Source organism: Siniperca chuatsi, linkage group LG7 (genome assembly GCF_020085105.1).
Source record: "Siniperca chuatsi isolate FFG_IHB_CAS linkage group LG7, ASM2008510v1, whole genome shotgun sequence".
Classification (NCBI taxonomy): domain Eukaryota; kingdom Metazoa; phylum Chordata; class Actinopteri; order Centrarchiformes; family Sinipercidae; genus Siniperca; species Siniperca chuatsi.
Window position 1 is genome coordinate 14306898 of NC_058048.1, and position 24337 is coordinate 14331234.

Consider the following 24337-nt stretch of genomic DNA (forward strand, 5'->3'; position numbering starts at 1 on the left):
AGGCAATGATACAGATAATACAGATACAGATGACTGATTATTGAATGATGTGCTGTAATTTTCCTATGGGATGCCTACATGTTTTGTTATGTATTTGTATATAAATGTATATAAAGTTGTCTCTGACTCTTTACCTTTTCTGCCTCGGATAAAGGTGTGAGCTGGGCTTTGACTCAGCATAATGCTGTTTAATTAGATAGTATACAAACATGAAGTGTGCATGCAGAGCAATGTTTTTAATGTTTTAAAAACATTTAATCATTTGGAAAGGCTCCTTCAGCTTTTGTTTACATGGTCAGAATTTCTCCTTGTTTCATTATTTTTGATAATCATTATTTCAGGCAGGTCAATTAAAGGAGCTAATTCTAGTGACTACTTGGTAGATAGGCTTGGAAGGCATGAAAACATCTTCAGAAAAAAGCAGGCATACTGGCACCATTAAATGAAATCTTAAGGATTAGCAAACATTTGCTTTATCAACACTCTGTGCCCATCCAGGTCGGAGATAACCGTTGCCTGCTGCAGTCTCTGAAAGACTCTCCTTACTACCACAGCTTCCAAGACAAGGTCAGGTCTAAAGCTTAAATCTATGAATACAATTTATAATCTTTAAATTCTTCATTTTTATTTTTTGCAAAAGTAAATCTCCCCTCTTTAAATATACGACATGTGTGCACTTAATCAAATGAACTGTTGTAGTCTTGTCTTGGTGAATGGTTTTTGTTATTCGTGGTCCACCCATATCTCAAGGTTTAATGAAGCAGCACTAACCAATGTTACGTGTATATCAGGTCAGTCTGTGGGAGGTTCGTCTGTCAGACTTAGACGAGTACCTTTTGAGTCTGAATGCCATCCAGAGGCGTTGGGTTTATCTGGAGCCTATATTTGGACGAGGGGCATTGCCCCGGGAGGAGGCCCGCTTCAAACGGGTTGATGAAGACTTCAGGTACTCTGTGTGTACATGTGTGTTACTGTATCATGTCACATCTAGAGCTTTTGCAAATTAGTTGTCAGGTAGAGTAATGCAGGTCAAATATAGATCTGATAAATTTGACCAAGCGAGAGCAAGAACACTGCCCACTCCCAGTAATTCAGTCTGAAATGAAGCTCTATTCATCGGATGTGAATGTGAACAACCTCAAATTTAAGCTTAAAGTTGGCATTTAAACCTCAGTAATTGTTTCATTCCATATCCTATACCTATATCCTATACTCACGGTAAAGTTTGTCTTGCTGCACAGCACATATGTTTTGATGTACTATTAATTTTCTGTTTAGGTTTCAAGTTTATTATGGCTGATAATCATTATAACACTAGGATGGTGTGTCTTTTGCTGGGACTAATGGACAAATAGAATTTGAATTACAGACAGAATGTGTTTTATGCACATTCACTAACAAAACAATTTCTCCTTATGTGTAACAGGTCTATAATGTCAGACATTCAGAGAGACAACAGAGTTGTTTCTCTGAGCTCAAGGGCTGGCATCAGAAACTCCCTGGTCACCATACTGGATCAGCTGCAGCGCTGCCAGAAGTCACTCAATGAGTTCCTGGAGGTACACACATGTGCATTTTTGTGTGCAAAGACTAAATGTTTAACATGGGTAAGCGTCACAACTTCTTTTTTTTTTTTTATTGCGGGTGGTTGTCGCAGGAGAAGCGCTCTGCCTTCCCGCGGTTCTATTTCATAGGAGATGACGATCTGTTAGAGATTCTTGGTCAGGCAACCAACCCAACTGTCATCCAGTCACACCTCAAGAAACTCTTTGCAGGTCAGAAACCTCTGCTTTGTTCTCTTCTCCTCTCTTCCTTCTATCCCTTGTATCAAAGCATATTCTGTGAAGGTAATCTGCATCTGTATTATCTGTGCAGGCATCCACAGTGTTGTGTTTGATGAGCAGTGTGAGCACATTGTCGCCATGTGTTCTTTGGAGGGAGAAATAGTGTCGCTCAGAAACCTCATACGCATCTCCAGCCTTGTGGAGGTAAAGCTGATGTGCAGAGATTTGTGTGAATGTCATACTGTATGTTCTGTGTTGGATGTACAGTATATTTGATTGGACGCTTGAAGCTTTGAATGTATGTGTTTGTTTCAATGCAGAGCATATTGTATTCATTTTTTACGGACTGATCACTACAAAAATGTATTTTATATTACCTAATCTATAAGTTTGATATACCGTTTTTATTTGTATATCTGTTTGTGTCTGTGCGTGAACTGTTTTGCTTCTTTTTAGGTGTGGCTAAGTGAGCTGTCTGTGGAAATGAAGGAGACTCTGAAGCACCTGCTGTATGAATGTTTGTTAGCAGGAAGGAAAGGGGAGGTGGACCCCTCACGCTTCCCATCACAGGTACACACACACTTTTTATGCAATCCACTTGTATTTGAAGATACAATATCTGTTTTTTCTGAATATTCCCAAAGGCTTTTGAGGTAGCAGAATGTTTCTTCAATGGCAGATCCAAGACCACATGTCAGTGATTTTTGACCCAGGACGTGAAATAATAATTTTCCTGTAAGAGCATCTGCTTAATTACTCTGAAGTGTCCGATCTTTCTTATTTTTGGTGTAGATTTTGTGTCTGGCTGAGCAAATCCAGTTTACTGAAGATGTGGAAAGAGCTCTAAAAGAGCAAAGTTTGCAGCAGCTGGAGCTGGAGCTCAATGCCAAATTAGAACACTACACTACAGTGGACACCAGCTCTGATGATCAAGCTAACACAGGTAGTTCTGTCTGTGTTTGTGTGCATGCATTGGTGAATATATGTGTGTCCTTTCAGACTGGTATAACTTCTCCCAGAACCGCACCAAATACCTATGTGAATTTTAGAAGACTTCCTTTAGGATACGTTGAACAAATGCTACTAGACAGAAAAGCTTAGCCAAAGTTTCTTCATTCCAGCATGAACAAAATACTGAAGTTGAAATGCAGTTTCACTCCCACTTACGCCTTACTTTGCTTGAATTTGACCCCTGAAGTATTTTTCTTGTTGCAGTCTGCAATTATTTGCTACAAACAGCCAATGTACTGACTTTAAAGATGTTAGCTGTAGCTGTTAGCTAACTAACATCATACACACATGACTGTGTATGGAGTGTCAAAGCTTACCAGGATCTTCGTTTTTTCCTGTTATATTCTCTAGACCTGTCTCCTTTTTTCTCTTATCTCTGTATGTTCATAAAGTGGAGTCCTACAGCTTCAGTATTATTATTAGTATTATTATTATATAAAAAAAAATCAAGTTGAAATATTTTGAATTTGTGTAGATCTGCCTTAACCTGACCACTAGTGGCCAAATTAGATTAATGTAGTTTTAAACATGCACAGGTGTGCTAATGCCCTGGACGCATTTTTTGCATGTTAAATAAAAATAGCTAAATGACGATAGGGATGGTATGAAGAAAATTGTGTGTTTGTGTAGGTTGTGTGGGTTAAATATATACATCCCAGGTTCTGAATGTCATAAGCTGTAGTTTTGTTTTACCATCTTACCATATCCTTAAATGTATTCAGCCATATACGGTATCTGTCTGTGCTGGTAATGACTAAACTCTGATCATAATCTGGGATGTCATTCAACATCTAGAGGATAAAACAACTATTGATGTGAGACTAATACAAACCCAGACAGAAGAAGCTGGTTTATTTCTATGGCAGTGTTCCTTTTTTCTCCTGCTTTTTTTGGTTGCTGATCACATCCCTGATAATATTAACCTCTCCAAATTTCTGTGCTGTCTTTATAAACAGTTGCTGCTTGACGTTTGCTTTTTGTTCCACTATCAGACTCCCTCTTGTGTTGTTAGTGATTGAGCTCTGTTTAAAATCTTGGGTTGTTAGTTAGGACTGAGAGATTAATGCCGAATGACTGCTCTTGTGTGAATCTCTTGATAGCCAGTGAGACACAATCGGCTGCAGAGGGCCAGTACCCTTTAAAGCTGCAGATGCAGTAGCTGGCAGGCTAATTTAATGACTTGGGGCTAAATATATGGCTACATAAAGCATGACAGAAGAGTTTTTTCACAGAACATAAATCTGTAAAAAGAACTTTTAAATTTAAATGAAGGTTTCTTATTCATGCATGAGATGAAAAGCTCAACACTGGTGGTGGCATCATTTCACGGGACATTGCAGACAACTTCCAAATTTCTGTGTCATATGACATTGTATCTATGAAAGCAATGCTTGTTTCACTTGCACAAAGTGTTACTGGCGCCAAAATTTCTTAATCATTTACTTAGATTTGTGACTTTTTGACATAATTGTAGAATACCACATATTTCAGCGCGACACTATGATGGTGACTATTAAATTTGCAGATAATATGTTTCATTTTGTGACTGTCTTGCATCCAAAACTCTACCAACCACACTTGAAATAGCACTCATTTCCATGATAACATCTCATTAAATTACTGGGCCACTTTAAACAACCAGGTAGGCTGAAGAGGCTTTGGAGTGGCAGTACTGATTAAAGCAGCTAAAGTAATGGCAAGAAGGCTAATCTAATTATGCAGTCTACACAAATGGGCCATAAACCCGGATGGGGAGTGGGAGCTTTCTCCCCTTTGGCACAGAGACGAGACAGAATGGTGTACATTTGGCAAGGTCTTTTTTACACTTCTGGGACTAGGCTGACATCATTGATGCATTCCTACACACACACACGGCATTCAAAGCATTTGCCTAGCACATAACAATTGGACCCACTATAATTTACAATATGAAATCCCAACTTCAAAGATGTAAGTGGTAAAATAATCCTCAGAGAAGATTTATAGATTTAAAGATCTAAGCCTAAAATTTCTGTATGAAAAGTACTCCCTCACTATAGCTCTACTATTTTTGGGGGTTGTTGCTGGAGAAATTCTGTTGATTATATATGGGCCATTAGACTAGTCATTTTTATATATGCATATTTGTATGCATATATAAACATATTTAGTTAGGATCCCTCAAATATATAATATACTGTATATAATATAAGTTGTTGTGACCAAGATATGCACTTGAGACAGAGCATTTTTCAGTCAGAAAACTTAATGTGTTATTCTTACTATATTTTTATTATTTCTTTCTGTTTTCTTTTTCTTTTTCATTTTTGCTGTGAAACTGCTTTATTCTCAAACTGCAGAGGGTACTAAATAATTAGGGCTGTCAGACAAGTTTGTTAACGACAATGACACTGTTTCCAATGTGCGTATTTCTGTATTTTGTGCAGTCATTCATGACAGTTAAGCCAGTACTGGTTGGTGATATTGACTTTCCAGAATATCAGTGTGGCTGTATTCATGTCTGACAAAATTTCCCTTTCTAAATTGTTGTTTAAAATTTTCACCTGAGATGTTGGGTTTGTTTACATGGTGAGTGGTCACATTTATTCTTCTCACCAATCAATACAATTCTGCATTTTTACTTTAAACAGCTTTCCTTACAACTGACAAAAGCTGCTGTTTGCTGGTAACATAAAAGTTTTTGCCATTCCGTCTGCCTACCATCTATTCACAGCAAAGCAGCAAAAAAAACGCCCGGTGGGGTTATCTAATGAACACTAAATAAAGTAGTAATTAGTTTACAAGTTTTTAAAGTAAATGTTAATAAGGATCTTACATATTCATGGAATTGATCAAGAGAAGGGAGAGAGAGAGAGAGAACATTACATTACAGATATCCATAATTAGATTTAAAAAAATATACAAAAATATACAAGTTTTTGCTTTGAACCAACAGGACTATAAAGAGGCTTATACAGTGCTGTGTATAATATTTGATAATACAAAAGTTAGCGTTTACTCCTGTGCATATGTATCTTTTTTTATTACAAATGCCAAATATGTTTGGCCTTGTTGAATACTGGATATTACATTTACAAAAATGATCCTCTTTGTTGTTTGCGTAACATCAATTCTGCCATCCTGATATTCATGCACGTCTTCCTGTACAGAGTCCAGTGTCTTGCAGCTGAAGCTGAAGGCCTTGATCCTGGATATTATTCACAACATCAGTGTGGTGAAGCAACTTAACCAGGCAGGAGTTACCAGCCCTGATGCCTGGGCCTGGAAGAAGCAGCTTCGCTTCTACATGGGAACAGACAAATGCTGCCTCATACATATGGTGGATGCACAATTCAACTATACATATGAATACCAGGTGTGTTGTGCATGTAGTTATAAGTTGGATGTACTCCTCTTTCGTAATTGACCAAATTAACACTACAAAAAACACACAGATGTACAAACAACAAACATTTTCAACTAATTAGAATGTAATGTAATTAGAATTCAATGATAAATGACTAAAATGATTAATTAATTGCCTGAATTGGATCAGTTCATTCTTTGTAGACTGACTTACTAATTAGTTGACTCAAATTCATGATTCACATTTCCGCCTGTAACGTTTTCTATACAATCAAATACTGTGTGTGCAATTTATATTTTCTTACTGCAGTTCGTCAATATCGACATATCAGAAGTGCTCAGGCATGCACAGTCTATTTTGTCAAACTGATAAATAAACATAGTGCATACATACCATAATCACTTGTGGTATCACACAATGTAGTAACAGGCACCCATACATATTTGTACATGCTTTACTTAACCCAATCCACAACAAGATAGATAGTTGAATATCTGGGCATTGGTGTGGTATTGTAAACAGGGAGACTGTTCAGCTTGAATATACAGGTTATGTGCCTTTTCAAGCACCTCCACTGATGCCACTCCAATCCCTAAAATACACTGGTTTCAGTAGAAAATTTTAATGGTACAGGATCTTGAATGCTGTGAGAAATTGCCATCTTGTTATTCCGTTAGGGTCTATTTTTATGATCCAGGAATATACTTGAACTTCTTGTTTTTTACCTTTTGGGGGCACTGTGTATGCAGAGATGAGCACTGAAAATGCCTTGGTTTATTTCCCCTCTGCAACACAAGCTAGACTTAGTCTCACTCATTTTCATTTTCTTTGCCTGTCCTTCATTTGTTTTTCATTCCTTCCTTTCTTAATCCATCATCTGTCTGTTTGCCTTTATCCTCTGCTGGCTTCTTTCCCCCTCTCTTGTGCCCCTCTGCCCTTTCCCCAATCCCCATATCTTTACTTCTGTATGGCCATCTCACTGTGTTTCTGTCTGTTTCTTTCTCTCTTTATCGCTCACTTTCTTCTCCATCCTACCTCTCCTGTTTCCCAGGGGAATGCGGCTAAACTGGTGCACACTCCACTGACTGATAAGTGCTACCTGACTCTGACCCAGGCCATGAAGATGGGGCTTGGAGGGAACCCCTATGGGCCCGCTGGCACAGGCAAGACCGAGTCTGTCAAAGCCCTGGGGGGGCTGTTCGGACGCCAAGTGCTGGTGTTCAACTGTGATGAGGTATTAAGATGCTCCTAGAAAGTATGTGACATGTGTGGTTTAACATGTCAGCCAAACCTTGTCAACATTATTTAGAAAGCAACACACATATTCAATGAACATATATGTGTATATATATATATATATATATATATATATATATATTTATGATCATTCAACACACACACACACACACACACAAGCACACACAAAACAAGACTGAACAAGAATTGAGAACAACTGCCAATGAGAACACATGAGAAGATCTTTTTTCTGATTTGCACCTGTCTGTTTTTCAGGGTATCGATGTGAAGTCAATGGGACGAATCTTTGTGGGCTTAGTGAAGTGTGGAGCATGGGGCTGCTTTGACGAGTTTAACCGTTTAGAGGAGGCAGTGTTGTCTGCTGTTTCCATGCAGATTCAGGCCATTCAAGACTCCCTTAAACATCACAAGAACACATGTGATCTTTTGGGGAAAGAGGTGAGAAAATAAGAATAGATGCAGACACACACGTTTATGTTTCCAAGTACTGATGCCAAAAAACAATTACTCACAAATTCTCAAACCTGCATTCTGTCTTTTTGCACCTCTTTCTCAATTATATCTTTCTGTTTAATGTTCATCCTTCAGTCCTTGCCTTTCTGTCAAATCAGTCTATCAATGAATCAATCAGTTATTTATTCATCCATTGTGGAAGAGTTGGTTGAGTCATTAATCATGAAGCAATCAATCTAACTATATTCATGCTAGTATGAAACACATATTATTAATGAGAATAACTTTTCCTTCTTCTCTTCATCCTCCAGGTGGAATTGGACCCAAACTCTGGGGTGTTCATCACATTGAACCCGGCAGGAAAAGGCTACGGAGGCAGACAGAAGCTTCCAGACAACCTAAAGCAGTTGTTCAGACCTGTGGCCATGAGCAGGCCAGACAATGAGCTCATTGCTGAGGTCATCCTCTACTCTGAGGGCTTCAAAAATGGAGAAATACTGGGCCGCAAACTGGTTGCAATCTTCAACCTGGCCAGGTAGAAACTGTATGGTTAAGTCTTTTTTCGGTTTGGTTTAGGGTTGAGGTTGGCGGGAGTAGAAATATGAGATTTATTACATTGTCCGTAAACTTATCATCAGACTACTAATTATACAGTATGTACGTGACCTGTGTCACCAATCTGGTCTTTCTGTCTGCGTGGTTCACTAAGTGGTGTTTTTTGTGTTCCAAACTGAATCATGCTGTGGCTGTTGAATTTATTTTAAATTACCTATACTGCCACTACAGTCTAGTGCAATATATTGTATATTGATTTTGTGGATAAGTTATCCTCTACCTCCCACCCATTAGCAGTACACCCAGTACTACAGTCAATTCAGAGTGTGTGAGTGTGTGTGAAAATGTGCCTTTATTTGTGTGTCCAGGGAACTGTTGACTCCCCAGCAGCACTATGATTGGGGTTTGCGTGCTCTGAAGACAGTACTGAAGGCCTGTGGCAGTCTCCTGCAGCAACAGAGGAGAAGTCATGACAAGGACAAGAGTAAGACTCCCTCTGGCTATTTTCTTATTTTAAGGTACAATATTTCTGAGGCATTTGTACTTTTCCAATAGTGGAGCGTGACAGGAAAGTTAGGAAAAGTGGGTGCCTCTTTGGCCATGACCTCAAGTCACATTTATTGCTGCCAAAAGTACACAGTACCATAACTTGTTGTGTTTGGAAAGACAACTTCACAACACATATGGTGCAAACATCTATCAGTGGAGAGTGCATTTGACAAATGTGACTAATGCAGAGCAACAGGATTTATTGATTGCAATACACTGCAACATGTCAGGATCTACAATCACATGCCATTGAGGGCTGAAAATGGGCAGGCTTTCAATAGCCCTTTTTACACAGAGATCCTGCAATACAGTCGTAAAGTAGAGCTGTCATTACGCCTGCTTTGCTGTTTTACACTGAACCAAACAACGCCGGTGTTCCGGAAAGTACCCCCTCAACATAGGCGAGCTGATCGTCATAGGCGGAACAACAATGCCTCCCCATTCCGTGTTTGTTTGTTTATACAGAATGGCGAGGCGGAATAACGGCGCAACAATCCCGCCTAGAACAGGCTGTGTAAAAGGGGCTATTATAGCCAAACACTGATAACTTCTTTCTGTCTGAAGTTGTGCTAATCAGAGAAATCATTTGGTGTGGCTGAAAATGAAAACTTAAAACTAAAAAAAAAAAAAAAGAAGAGAACGCTCTCGTCCCTCCGTGACATACTTGAATGATCCTGCCACAGATGCTACATCTGGTCAACAGCTTGCTGCAAAGCTACATTTTTGTTGTTTTAGGCAGAACACAATCTTTTTCAACTAAGAGTGATTTAGTGATGGTAAGATATAAATACTAAAGCCCGACTGATACTAGATTTTTGAGGCCAATACTGATATAAATTTTTGGAAATTTAAACAACCTGATAACGATATATGGGCCAATAGTAGTTTTTTTTTACATAAACTCATAACATAAACAAACAATCTTGATATGGACCCCTGAGATTTTTTTTGTTTTCTTACTGTGACCAAGAAACATACTGAGTGGGACATTTTACAGTGTAAAAATTAACTTGTGAGTTTTCTCAGGTGTACAAACTAATAATTAATGGTGACACTGTTCCTATATTACCTCAAACCTAGTTTGGCACGTCTATACTGCAATTCCTTGTTACATATCGGGCGACAGATACACCTGTATCGATTATCATGCTAGCTCAACTAAAAACTATAATGTTCTCAGTGAGTTTATCCTTTTGACAGCATAAAACACACAACAGGATGCATAATCAATGAGCAATTATTCTACACAATTTACCCAATGTGTTTCACTGTAAAAGCCTTCTGAGTGTCCTCTAGTGTCAGTATTGACAACTGATAGTGAGAGCTCCTAAAAATTACACTGTCTGTTTGATATGTGGCCCGTACTCAATATAAGAATTTATTCATGCTTCATAGGTAGAAAATATAACACAGTAATAAAGTAGAAGTTTTACTTGTGCCACAGTTCATGGTAAACATTTATAGATAAGCCCAGTTCAGATGTCTAAATTCTAGATGTGCTAACCCACCAGTGGTGACTATAGCCGACATCAGGTGACTGCCTAATAACACTACAGAAAATTCTGAAAAGCAGGGCTATTCAATTACCAGATACCTAATTTATATGTTAAGCGCAGACTCCAGGACGTGAGCCATCAATTCTGTGACAATGAATCAGTTCAAAAACACCTCTAGAAAGCTCAGTGGTAATAAAGTAGTATTTTTAGCGATAACCTCTAAAGTCATTGTTGATTTGAACATCCGATGAGATAAGCAAATCTTCGAACATTCTACTCAGTGGTTCAGAAACCAAATAATTGAAATAATTATGGCATTAAAGTTATGTGATTGTTGGATGCCAGATTCTTGTGGCTTGTGACAGCCTGCTCAACAGATCAGAAATAAATATACAACAAAGGCAGAATAGTCATTATCATACTGTCATATAACATGCTGCAGGCAGCCAAAAGATAGATTTGTTGAAGTTTATCAACATATCAACATTTAATATCTATATCCACAAAAAGTCAGTATCTGAAAACTTACTTTGTAGTAATTTGGTCAAAGTTTCTCTAAAATATGTCCCCTGAGAAATGCTGAAACTGTTGCACTAATAGTAAGTTTCTGACCTGAGAGATAGAAAGCTGTAAAGCTGATGAAAAGGATTAGAGGATAAGGTGACAGTGGAAATTTGGCTGGTTTGGAGATGCTTATCCTGTACCCAACAGGGTCACACTACAAAATGTTGTGATAATCTGTGTCTCTATGGTGGATATCGCTTAAGTCTGAGAAACACTATGCATGAGTGTACTACATCAAAAGGCTCTATTGACCAGCACTTTCTCTATACACCTGCTGTTGTCCTTGCCCTCTAAATCCTCTAATACAGACACTCCATCAATTGACATTTAGCCCAAATGCTCCCCTTTAAAACTTTTCTTCCCTTGGGCTTTTCACTTTCAGTCTGTACTTTCCATTCTCTTGTTCCCAAACACTTTGCCAGAGTTCTGTTGTTTACCTCTTCAGTACCTCTTTCCCCACCTCCTTCCGCCTCCTTCTGACCTCTTGTTAGCTCTCTCTCTGATACCTGGCTGTCAATGCTACTCATGTCCCACTCGTTCTCACTTGCTGCCCTCTCTTTCTCACCACCATCTCCCCTTCATGTCTCTGCTTTTTAATACTTTCCCCCTATTGCTCTCTTAATTTTCCCCTCTGCCTTTTCTTGAACCCATCCCTATCTCTCTTTCAAATCCTTCTGTTCCACCACCCGCCCATTATCTGTCCAACGTACACAGACACATACACACACGCTACATGCGCCTCCTGTCTGACAATGAGTCCCCAAGGTTTTCTTGTGTTTGTTTTGTGTGTATTCTGGCCAAGTGTTCCTCCCTGGTGGAAAAAGAACACCACATTTGTGCCTACAGGGAAGGCCAGCCTCTTTGGCGAAAAGAACAAAAGTATTGACAAACTCATAAATCATGACAGGTTTTGGTAATTTGCACTTTTATAACAGGGGGCATGTGCAAGAGCATAGCAATAATGGCTGGACAAGTTAATCAAGCCTGTATTATTTCTTTGCTTCTCTTTCCCCTCGGGGATCAATAAAGTATTTCTGATTCTGATTTCTGATATAGTCTTTCTCCACCAGTATAAAACAATTTAATATTTGTATTTGTATTTATTGAAGTATTTTTTACATGCCTATCCTATTTCAAATTGGAATGGAAATAAAATCAATCTTTTTCATCTGCATGCAGTTCAGGAGAGTAGTCTGGTGGTGCAGGCATTGAGACTGAACACCATGTCCAAGCTGACGTTTGCCGATAGCTCCCGGTTTGATGCTCTGGTCAGAGATGTCTTCTCAGGGGTTAATTTCACCGATGTGGAGGACCAGATTCTAATGCATGCACTGGAACAAGTCTACAAGGAGGCACGACTTGAACTTATACCTAGCCAGGTGTGTGTATATGAAGAAATCTAAAAATGAATATAAACATATTACTGTCATGATACAAGATGTGAACTGGTATTCAGCCAGTGTTTTGGATCAATCTATACTGCAAAAAGTCTTTAACACTGAGACAATAGTTGGATAGTTTGTTAGAAAGATGGTGGAAAAATCATAGATTAATAGTGTACTGTTTTTCCATATCTGCATAGCTGAAGAAGGCATTGGAGCTGAATGAACAACTGAGACAACGTATGGGAGTAGTCATCGTAGGGCCAAGTGGAGCGGGGAAGTCTACACTCTGGAGGATGCTTAGGGCTGCTCTCAGCAAGACAGGCAAAGTGGTGAGTAAGAGACAAACCGCCTACCTGGATTTTCATTTATCGAAACATACCTAATTTAATATGAAACTTAAAATATAAATGTACATTGTGTAAGGCTTGGGTTCCAATATTATTTAGCATATAAAGGAATATGAAAAGCATTTATTTGAGAGTTTATGGGTCAATTAAAAAAACCTTCCCCAATCTTGAGTGCCATCTTTGATTAATGATGTATTTTTTTAGGTAAAGCAGTACACAATGAATCCTAAGGCCATGCCCAGACAACAGCTGCTGGGACATATAGACATGGACACCAGAGAATGGGCTGATGGTGTCCTCACACATAGTGCCAGGAATGTGGTCAGAGAACCACAGGGTAAGAAGGAGACACCACTTAAATGGGGCAAATAGGTCATAATTGCTGTATGTATCTACAGTATAAATGTATAATTTTTTTTGTGTTTTCTAGAGGTGAGCTCATGGATTGTGTGTGATGGCGACATCGACCCAGAGTGGATTGAGAGTCTGAACTCTGTGCTTGATGATAATCGGCTGTTAACCATGCCTAGTGGAGAACGCATCCAGTTCGGACCCAATGTTAACTACCTGTTTGAGACTCACGACCTTAGCTGTGCCTCACCAGCCACCATATCCCGCATGGGCATGATCTTTCTCAGGTCAGTCAACCTATGCAGACAGAGTTTTAAGTGTTTATTTATTTGTACCAAATTCCATCTTTCCCAATTAGCTTGTCTCACTGTTTTCTATTTTTTTATGTGTTTTTTACCTCCCCTTTTTCCCACTTATATTTTTAGCGATGAGGACATTGATGTGCGTGCCTTGTTGAAATCGTGGTTGAGGGGTCAGCCAGAGGAGTGTGGCAGTAACCTAGAAAACTGGCTGGGAGACTACTTCCAACAAGCTCTGGACTGGGTCCTCAAACAGGTAACGTTTGCCCTATCCTATTTCTAGTACTTCTGTTTTATTGTGCTGAATTTTAAACACACTTTGAACTCCAGGTTTTGGCCTGGATGCTGGAACAGTGCTGACATGATTTTCCATGCGCTGAACAACATGTAGCAACATTCTTGTGTATGTCAACACAACGCCATATTGCTGACCAAAATATCAGACTTTCTGGATAAATGACCTCCACGTATACTGACCAGTGCTCATTATAATGGATTTAATTACTGACATTATACAAGTGTAAAACTCACTTTTGACAAATCAGCAGGCTCAGTGCGTAGATCCAGTTACCATATCCTGTTTAGTTAAGTAACACTCAGATACTGGGTTTCTCTTGTTTTCTTCCCATTTATTCCAAAATCTTACTTGCATATCCCCCTCTCTCCTTTCATCAGAATGACTTTGTGGTGGAGACTAGTCTGGTGGGTACAGTGTTCAATGGTCTGTCACACCTCAATGCTGTGACAGAGAGAGGTCAGTTCATTGTTGGTCTTCTTAGAGGTATGGGAGGAAACCTCAACCTCAAAACACGACAGGAGTTTGCCAAAGAGGTGAGGACCCCTGTGTTTTTTGTATGGGCAGAGGGCGACTCTAAGAGCAGTTTAATTTTAGGATTGGAACTTTATTCATGTCTCAACCTGAAAGGCTTGTTTCTTACAGTAAGTCTTCTCAGCTTTAACTGATACAAAATAGAACAATGAGTCATCATTCAAGTACTAATGGAGGATATGCACCTGGTGGGGAACTTCTGTAATGCCACTACTCAGAAAGGTAACACTCCTGGTCTTAATGTGTGCTCTTATTTCTGTGTATTTCTGTAGTTGCTGAGCTGGGCCAGGGAAAGCCCACCAGACACCAAAAAACCACTAGATACCTACTATGACTCTGACAATGGGCATCTAGCAGCCTATACATTCCAGCGTCCTGAGGGTCTCACACTGGAACAACTTTCTCATACACACTCACTACCTGTTATTGAGACTCCAGACATGCAGAGAGGCCTGCACTGCTTCTCCCCATGGCTCACAGCTCAGCACAGGCAGCCCTTCATGGTGGTAGGGCCAGAGGGCTGCGGAAAGGGGTAATTACACACATGCAGAGATGCATGCACACACAGAGCACAGACATTTGCATAATGCATAATGCATCACAAACAGAAGAGCTTTTGCACACTCACTTGCAATGTGATGTATATGGAGACACAGTGATTGCACTCAAAACCAAGATCTGGATCCAAACACAAAAATGCATACTTTTTGAAAATTCATTTAACATAATTGGTGAGTAACTATCATATCACTCATTTAACAACATTGCCATGATTGTTTCATATCTTTTATTAAATGGCAGTCTGTGTTTAAGTAGGCACTGTTCCAGGCTTGTAGAAAAAGAGTTCAAAGTAAAAGAGTGTGCATTATGGATTGTGAGGCAGAGGCACTCAAATGTGGACACTCAAAATGACACAAGCACACAATCAACACTGATATAAAAGCTTCTTTTATTCAAGACTTGACCTTTTGTGTAAAAGCACTGACAAGTCAGAATAAGGATCAAATCGGCGTGTGCATGTGTGTGTTGTGTATGTGCTCGGGCTTGTGTATGTGTACACAGAGAGTTGTTGCCTCAAAAGTAATTGCTTCCCTCCTCAGGGGTTTGAAGAACAAGGGTCACTCAGTTTGCCTTTTACACTCCAGTTAAGTCTCACTCAATGTCTCCTTTTCTCGTCCTCTTCTCTTGCCTCACTTCGCCTGAAAGGTCACTGTGCCAATGAGGCACTGGGTTTGTCAGCTTACTCTTGATTTCTAATTAATTTACACACACATACACTGGAAGGAGCGTACATGCACATGCATGCACATGATTTACTTTCCAATTATTTTCTTTCTGTTTGCACCCTCACAAAATGTCTCTCTTTGCCTTTGGGTCTGTTCTGACAAACATTGTTCTCTAGATACCAAGTGGCCCTCTTAAATACAACGCTAACACACATTTCTTCCTCTGATCCTTTCCTCCAGTCCTGGCACCATCCTAAACATATGAGATGGCTAAGAGTCACTGCATTCATTCATTTGGCTGAAGCTGTTAGACCCTGTCTTGCCACACTGCCTGTGTGTTTCTTGACCTTTTTGTCTATATATTGTTTTCTGTCTAGCATGCTCTTGTGCTACGCCTTCTCTCGGCTGCGGTCCACCCAAGTCGCTGTGGTTCACTGCAGTGCCCAGACCTCATCTCGCCATGTTCTACAGAAGCTCAGTCAGACCTGCCTGTTGCTCAGCTCTAACACCGGTCGAGTCTTCAGACCCAAAGACTGTGAGAACCTGGTGCTCTACCTAAAAGACATCAACCTACCCAAACCTGACAAATGGGGGACCAGCAACCTCACTGCCTTCCTGCAACAGGTAGCAAGGTTACATAAAACAAAACGACATACAGATAAGTAAACAAATTAGTGAATGCATGATGTGGTTAAAAAAAAAGTATAGTTTCAATTCCCTCAGAAGCTAAGGCTTTAATAATGGTTCACATCAATGAGGGTTCAGGGCTGTTCCATCTAAAATTGTGAAGTACTTCGAGTCTCTGTTAAAGATGTTTTGAGCCCTTTAATAAATGCCTTACTTTCTCTCAACTCTGCTATTTCTTCCGCCTTCTTAATTCTGTCTCTCTCATCTCTTTCTCTCTCTATCTTTCCTCCAGGCTTTGACATATAAGGGATTCTATGATGAAAATCTGGAGTGGGTGAGTCTTGAGAACATCCAGGTGGTGGCCTCCATGTCAACAGGGGGTGCTGTAGGGAGCCATTCACTCACTTCCCGCTTCTCATCTATAGTTCGTATCTGCACTATAGAGTACGTATAGAACAAATGTACTTTACGCATTACTTTACACATTGCCAGACAGCCTGCAATTATACATATATTACATACATGCCTTCTAAATTACACCCCTCATCTTTCTCTGTTTCTCCGTTTCACTGCTGGTCTCCCTCTAACCCTGACCCTTACCCCCCCTCTTTTTATTTTCCTGCATCCATCTGTTTCTCTGCTTCTTTGCCTCTGCTTTTAGCTATCCAGACAGGGAGCAGCTGCAGACTATCTACTCAGCATACCTGCAGCCAGTTCTCCAGCATAGCCTAGGCAGCCAGGCATCCTGGGCCAGCACAGGGAAAACACACCAGCTGGCTGGGTCTCTTGTGCAGCTCTATGAACAGGTATTGACTTGGAAAGGGTGTTCATGTTCACATTTGTATTTGCTGCAACATAGTCTTGTCTGAGATATTGAAAGCATAAACAAGTCATTGGAGACAGCAGAAGAAAGGCACACACTGACTGATGAATGTGATCAGGAAGAAACCACTACATATGTGCACCACAATAAGCACTGCCCAGGCCCTTGCTTTAAAACCAAATAGCCCTTCTGTCAGAGTAAACTTTGTACATTTATAGTTGACAGAAATCAATTCCATTAGCATATCTGGCTCCTTTATTTAACCTCATTAATTTTTTCTTACTCTGTATCACACTTAATTAATGTCACAAATGTCACACAATTAATTATGTGACAATTTCAAGTCATAATTGGATACACTTGTTTGTTGTCTCTCAGGGGTCTCTTACCACCAAAAGTTGTACTGTATGTTAAGGTTGGGCAGGGCAAACAATTCTCAGCTGTTGGTATATTGCAGTGCAATATACTGTATATTTATATATATATATATATGTACAGAGAGTGGAGTTCTGCAGGAGTGTTGATTTATTCTGTCTAGGACATTGTTCAGGGACAGTGAATGAAGCCCCTTATGGCTCATTCCAAATTGCGCTTTTTGATGCCTTTTATGCTCATGAAGCAGAAATTTAAAGTCACTTATTTTGGTGAATTATTGTAAATTCAACCATAAATTCAGCAGAGAGCAGAGAATTCAAATTGTCAATTGCCAATGAATTTGGTCCTATAGATATGTATGTATCACCTATCTACCTGTGTATCTTTACTCTCAGGTGAAAGCCAAGTTTACAGTGGATGACCACAGCCACTACCTATTTACCCCCTGTATCCTCACAGAATGGGTCCTCAGCCTGCTGCGATATGACCTCACTGCAGGTAACCAGACACACATGCAAGAATGCACACATATTAGTATGTGTGTGTCTGAGCACTTTTTCAACAGGAATAAGATTGGTGTAATAACCAGGGACACTCAAACCTTCTCTAAGTTAGGGAACAAGTAAGAACCTTCAGCCTTCATTGGGACCCAGACTCATAAAATATCACTTTTTTGGCTTTTTTAAATAGGGAACCCTCAAGAATCAGACCCATGGCCCGTGAGGGACTTTTTTTTACCCACATTTTGAGAGGCACTGCTGTATGCAAACAAAAACATAAAGTTGGAATTATTGACCCACTAATTCCTTAGAGTCCTCACATAGAATAATTTTGCTGCCGCTGAAGAACATAAAGCATTAATAACTCTGTCAGTTTTGATGCCAGAATCAAAAAGACAGCACCAGATGGCTTAGTTTTTTGTCAGTATTCCTTTAGCTCAGAGCTGCTGTCTCCAACTCTCACCTTTTTCTTCATTCGATCTCTCTCGCTCCTTCTTCTCTTTCCTCTCTGTCACTTGTCTGTCTTCCCCTCTTTTATCATCCTCTCCCTTTGCTGTCCTTTCATCTCTCCCTCTGTCACTCTTTCTGTCCTTCTGCAATGTGTTCCTGCTGTGATAGTGAGTCCAATCATTTATTTTAATTAAACACGTCAGCGGACAAACTTCTCTTTTCCTATGCTCATCATTTTTTAACTTACTCTTACTTCTTCCTCCCTCTTTCCCCCTCTTGCTGCTTACCTTCTGTTTGGTATGTAAAAAACCCCTCTCTTCATCTTTATTCTGTGACTGTGTTGATGTTTGTGTGGTGAGTATGATTGTGCATGTTACAATGAATATATTAACACATCATAACTTGCATAACTTGTTAGAAATTGAAAGTGGCTATAACCAATATTTTACACTAAACAATGTGCTAATGTGAAAGGGGTTGCTTGTAGTGATGAGCCTACAGAGAATTATCACTTGAATTTGCAGCTCCGCTCGGCTTTACAGAGCTTTTTAGCGAGTTTCAGCTCATTGTTTGGCTGTCCGGTCTGTAAATTTAATGTTTTGGTTCACTCTCACATCATTTTCAGCTGCAGCAGGCAGTTGTTTTCTGCGAAAAAGTTCTAAAAACCCACTGTACACTGCCTGCTCAGCACCAAACAGCAGAAAGACACAGTTAGCAACTAACTGGTAAACATAGTGGAGCATTTAGTAGCTGAAGAACCAGATATTTCCATCAGGTGTTGATAGAGACCAAAAACAGAGCTAAAAGAGAATGAATTTTGAACTTATGTTTGTGCCAGGTGGACACAAACACGACTCCAAATGAATGACATTTACGTCAGTGGTTACCTGTGTTTGACCTCGCCATCGATTACTTTCTTTTTTTTACTGTAATACTTCCTCTGAACGCTGAGTTTCTTTTTTATCTGGAGCATCAGACACTTTTCTTGGACGCTTCTTAGTTTTTACTCCTATTTGCTGTAGCCTACTCCGTCGCTATGGTTGCTCCAGAGCCATGTAGAGAGAACATTGCGTCATCTCTGTTCAGTTTCATTTTAAGTGGCTTTATTGGAATGGCTGCATACAACTACGTTGCCAAAGCATATTAACACAAACTATACAATCATAATAAATAAACAATAAACAATAAACAATTCTCAAAAATAAACATTCTTTCCGATGGACTTTTTTCCCCCTACAGCAATGGCAGATGGCGGAACTCTCTACATGGCTCTGGGTTGCTCCCTGCTTCCGCTCTGGCAAACCAATCATGGCTGGTTGGTGTAAAACGCATCATTAAAAAACGCTTCTTCAGCTCTTTTAATATGATGTGACAGACACTGTTGAAGCCAGCGGCCTATGATATCACGATTCTGGCTTGTCCCTATAGTGCTCTCTTTTTAGCTAGCAGCACTCAGCTGATTCTTGGGGGAATTTAGTAAATTTGGTCTCATCCTTAGAGGTACTTTTGTTATGCCTGATCTTGCCAAAAACAGCCCTTTGACTCAAGTTGAGGCCTGAGTCATAGTGTAAACACTGTGCTGTGTCTGTTCTTTTTGAAACTTATGGACAGGCTACAAAATACCTATTGTATGTATTATGGTGTAAGTGAGAAACAGAAAAATGTATTTCCTGCAAATGAAACATTGTTGTGTCATGTATTTTGTTTGTAACCACCTCAGTGTTTTAGTTAGTCTTTGTGCTGAATGTTGTATCAAGGTTCTGAATAGATTTATTATTTCTTTCAAACAAAATGTGTAAATGCATGCACATGTCTTGCGCTATCCTGTTGGGTATTAATCCAAATATGTGTGTGTATCTCATTTATTCCTTTTTAGCTCAATCTAATGTGACAGACAGCGTGTTGGAGGTGGTAGCATATGAGGCCAGGAGGCTGTTCAGAGACCGGCTAGTTTCCTCCAAAGACCTTCACACCTTTGATAACATCCTCTCCTCCATCATAAGGGGAGACTGGGGCTCTGACGCTCTAGACAATATGACTGGTATAAGATAGCTCTATTCTCGCTAACATACATCTTGATTCAGATCATACATACACATACAAAACAACTGTTTGCAGGGTCAGAAGGATTCAACAGCCTAGATTGACTACTTAATGCAATTCATTTTCAGGTTGCCACTCATGCCTGAATTAAAGTAATATTTGATTGGGTCAGTTCTTTGACAGCTCTGCATTTATGGCAGTTTCTCAGTTAATGGTCTGTTTGCTTATTTTAAACCAGCATGACATGGATAAAATATTTCCTTTATTCAACTGGTTTGTCTGCTCCAAACCACTTAAAAATGTATAAAAAACCCACACTTAATAATGTTTCTCATTCACTGATCAAGAATTTAGTGTCACCCACAGGTAATATAACATCTGAATTCCTAGCAGGTGTGAGATGTTGGCAACTGGTTTTAAATCCTGGTTAGAGCTGGCTGGACTCCAATGCTACACTTGCCTGCCAACTCCTAGTGTGAGATAAATGAGAACAAAGTTATACAAGAGTTAATATCAGAGTGATGTCTAGTTTTGTCCACACTATACAGGAGGTCCCCTTAGGACCCTAAGAGGAACGAGTGTAAAGGACAAATACAGATCTCATCCTCCTTACATACACTTGTACACACTGTAGTAGTAATACTAATATGTACTATGCCTGGTAATGATCTGCACAGCAGTACCTGGGAAATGCTGGCGAAAGCAAGCCATATCCAGTTTTCTTCATGCAAACTAATATTGCAGTTTTAAGAAAGCATGCAAAGAAAGCTGGCTTGGAGAGGTGTAATGATCAAGAACAGGTCCTGGCTGCTGTATAAATCCATTGACATATCTATAATTGTATAGCCCTTGAAACTGCTAAACAAAGGCTTATAGAGAGGCAGAGGCCTAAAGGATAAATTATTTTCATCACATCGACACATCCAAAGTATGCTTCCAGCTACAGAGTCATACCAAGAACCAACTCACCAAAAGTTTAAACTTAACATCAATAGAGGAACATACATATAACACCGGTTCTCAGTGACTAAGAGACATAAAACCGAAATTTGCACACCCTTCTCCATCAACTTATCGGCATAGCCTAGACTGCTGAATATAAACATAAGCTGTGTGCGTTTATATCTGAGCTGTGAGGGAGCATCAGCTGAAGGCTGGTACTTTGTAGCCTTAGTGAGAAATGCCTCTTCCAAACTGTGGCCAAAAGTGCAGTACACCTGCAAAACAAACACCTGGTATGTTAGCTGTGGGATTTGAAAACAAATTAAAATGCCTATTGCACAGTTAGTTCATTTTTGTGACAGTACTACCTTTGCAGTGCTCATGTTGTGTATTTTATTTCACGTCTGTAGACAGCCTCTACTGTGTGTCATTTGATGTGCACATATGCGGGCGCATTACTAAAAGTCTGTAATATTTCCCCTGTATGCAGATGGTTTCTATGTGACATGGGGAGCCTCTGAAGGGGCTGTAATGGCTCCAGGCCAGTCTCTACCTCCTCATGGTAAACAACTGGGATGCCTGGATTCTGCTGACCTAAAACAAGTTATACAGAAGGTACACAGTGAGAAACTGTTGTCTGGTGTGTGTGTGTGTGTGTGTGTGTGTGTAACTGATATTTTTGCTGATAGAATTGTTATATTGTTACTTAAGTAAAAGCTTGAATGCAGGAGTTTTATTTGTAATGAAGTATTTTTACATAGTGGTATTGCAACTTTATCTTAGTAATTTAAAGATCTGAATACTTCTGCTTATTTCATCTGCAGCTGCTTTTATCTTTGTGTCTCATTCGTGTGGTTGTGTTTCTTTGTCTTTGTGTTCTTATTTTCATTTAATTGTATTTGTTGGAGTGTCTGTGGTGCAGCTCCTCACCTATGTGTGTTCCTCCCTTCACTTCCTCTAGGGAGTAGTACTGTACAGTCGTGATAATAGGGAGCTGGATCTTCTCCTGTTCTGGGAAGTGTTGGACTTTGTGTCCAGGGTGGACCGGGTACTGAGCCGACCCAGTGGCTCTCTGCTTCTGGCGGGTCGGAGTGGAGTGGGTCGGCACACAGCCACGTGCCTGGTGTCACACATGCTTGGATACACATTGTTCACGCCCAAAATCTCCCGTGGTTATACTCTTAAGCTTTTCAGCAATGATCTCAAGTCGGTAAGAGTGGATTGTGTTTTTTATTAGCTCAGTTGGTTCACATTGTGCCAAACTAACCACTTTTTGCAGAATGCACTTAGATATAATTGCATTGTACTAGTAAGCTTTTTAATCGTCTTCCCATTACCACTATATCAAGTGTTTTTTTTTTCAGATTTAAATTGCCAAATTGATTGCTGAATGGCATCTGTACATAGCAATTAAATTGTAAATGCAGAGATAATTTGCTAAAGGAACTTTGGTGTCAGTATACCTGTGGTGTGTCATGTTTATATGTATAGCAAATGTATGTGTGATATATGTGTATCAAACATATAATGTATGTGTACTGTATGTGTAGGTGATGCAGCTGGCAGGTCTGGAGGGCCAACAGGTGGTTCTGTTGTTGGAAGATTATCAGTTTGTTCACCCAGCTTTCTTAGAGATGGTCAACAGCCTGCTGTCATCAGGTGTGTTTGATTTAACTTGTTTGGACCTCAAGGGGTTACAACTTCTTTTTAGGGTTAAGTTTAGAGTTTGGATTAGGTTAATAATAAAGGAAATGTTCGGCATTTTGAGAAATATGCTTTTTCACTTTACAGAGAGCTAGATGGGAGGATTGATACTACTCTGTACGGTAAATTTGTAGCAGGAGCCAGGAGATGGTTAGCTTAGCTTAGCACATAGACTGTATATAAAAATGGATGACATGTCTCCACTTCCTCCCACTGTACAAAAATGAAGTCAAAATATCCCGGATACAGGCGCTGCCATCTTGCGCTGGTTACGTCATTTGGAGCCAGAGTCTGCGCAGTAGTGATCAGGGTTGGACCCGCGGAATTGAGGTCCCGCCCATACACCTGGCCGATTCAATTGCGAGCAGAGCTCAGCTGTCAATCATGACGTAAAAACCCCTTTTTATATAGAAAAATTAACAATTGAACATACATCAGCGTGATAAGTGCAGCCTAAAATGACAGCAGCCACATTTGGGAATAATGTATTTGATGTATACTTAAATTTTTTAGTTTGGCTCATGTTTTAGTTGGGCTCATGTCCCTTCCGCTGGAGGGGGCAGGGTATATGACCTATACTGCAGCTAGCCACCAGGGGGCGATAGAGATGTTGTGGCTTCACTTTTGGGTAGCTGTCATGTTGTCCTGCCTACCAGTACCTCTGAAGCTCACTAATTAACAGTGTGTAAGTGTAAAAACAGCAATTTGTGGTTTTACGGGGGATTATGTGCTGGACAATTTTTTTGCAGCGCTCGCTGACTTCCTGGAGTCTCAAGGTGATGACAAGATTCCAGTGAGCAAGCGTATTTCCCAAAATGCCGAACTAAGTTTGATTTATAAAGCCAGTAGTCATATTGCAGCAAAATAAAGAAGAATGAATGTAGTCAATGGAGGGTCTCATAAGTATGATGTTTGTATACTGTATGTGTGAACTGACACATTTCTGTTGCAGCCCTTGTTTTGGAGTATACATGGTCTGCATTTGAAAATGAACCATGCACTGGAGTGGCCACAATTACAATGTGGCAAAAACTGCGGTATACCAATCATAGGTTTTGGCCCTACTATCTTATATTTAGTTTCTTCTGAGGGATGCTAGTGTGTAAGGAAACACTGATCATTTCTTTGTGTGTGTTTGTGTGTGTTATGTTTCAGGTGAAGTTCCAGGTCTGTACACCCCAGAAGAACTGGAGCCTCTCCTCTCCTCCCTCAAAGATGCTGCTTCCCAGGATGGATTCACCGGACCACTCTACAACTACTTTTCCTACAGTTAGTACTGTATATTTAGCAACAGCACAGTCCCTCTGTCTGTCTGTTATTCATTATTTTGGTCTGTTCCAATCTATGTGGTATATGTGGTACTCTGGTTCTCTTATCACTGTAAAAGTCTACTACATGTATCATTTCTTTCTACTGATTGT

The 24337-nt window shown here is 39.8% G+C and overlaps 1 protein-coding gene across 7 annotated transcripts in view; it reads left to right on the forward strand.

The window, feature by feature from the left end:
• Positions 1-24337, forward strand: part of LOC122879450 (cytoplasmic dynein 2 heavy chain 1) — a 125591-nt gene that overhangs the window by 16847 nt on the left and 84407 nt on the right. For 6 of the 7 annotated variants that reach the window (XM_044203550.1, XM_044203553.1, XM_044203551.1 and 3 more), the window contains exons 29-56: positions 499-567; positions 792-946; positions 1427-1559; positions 1658-1775; positions 1876-1988; positions 2241-2354; positions 2577-2727; positions 5945-6150; positions 7193-7375; positions 7654-7836; positions 8163-8386; positions 8775-8890; positions 12195-12394; positions 12598-12729; positions 12952-13084; positions 13178-13385; positions 13524-13653; positions 14073-14228; positions 14499-14758; positions 15830-16076; positions 16372-16523; positions 16741-16885; positions 17673-17775; positions 20104-20268; positions 21703-21827; positions 22174-22422; positions 22763-22871; positions 24072-24185. In XM_044203550.1, coding sequence (XP_044059485.1) covers positions 499-567; positions 792-946; positions 1427-1559; positions 1658-1775; positions 1876-1988; positions 2241-2354; positions 2577-2727; positions 5945-6150; positions 7193-7375; positions 7654-7836; positions 8163-8386; positions 8775-8890; positions 12195-12394; positions 12598-12729; positions 12952-13084; positions 13178-13385; positions 13524-13653; positions 14073-14228; positions 14499-14758; positions 15830-16076; positions 16372-16523; positions 16741-16885; positions 17673-17775; positions 20104-20268; positions 21703-21827; positions 22174-22422; positions 22763-22871; positions 24072-24185 — 4393 coding nt within the window. The remainder of the gene's footprint in view (positions 1-498; positions 568-791; positions 947-1426; positions 1560-1657; positions 1776-1875; positions 1989-2240; positions 2355-2576; positions 2728-5944; positions 6151-7192; positions 7376-7653; positions 7837-8162; positions 8387-8774; positions 8891-12194; positions 12395-12597; positions 12730-12951; positions 13085-13177; positions 13386-13523; positions 13654-14072; positions 14229-14498; positions 14759-15829; positions 16077-16371; positions 16524-16740; positions 16886-17672; positions 17776-20103; positions 20269-21702; positions 21828-22173; positions 22423-22762; positions 22872-24071; positions 24186-24337) is intronic. The other variant, XM_044203552.1, reaches the window with a different exon arrangement.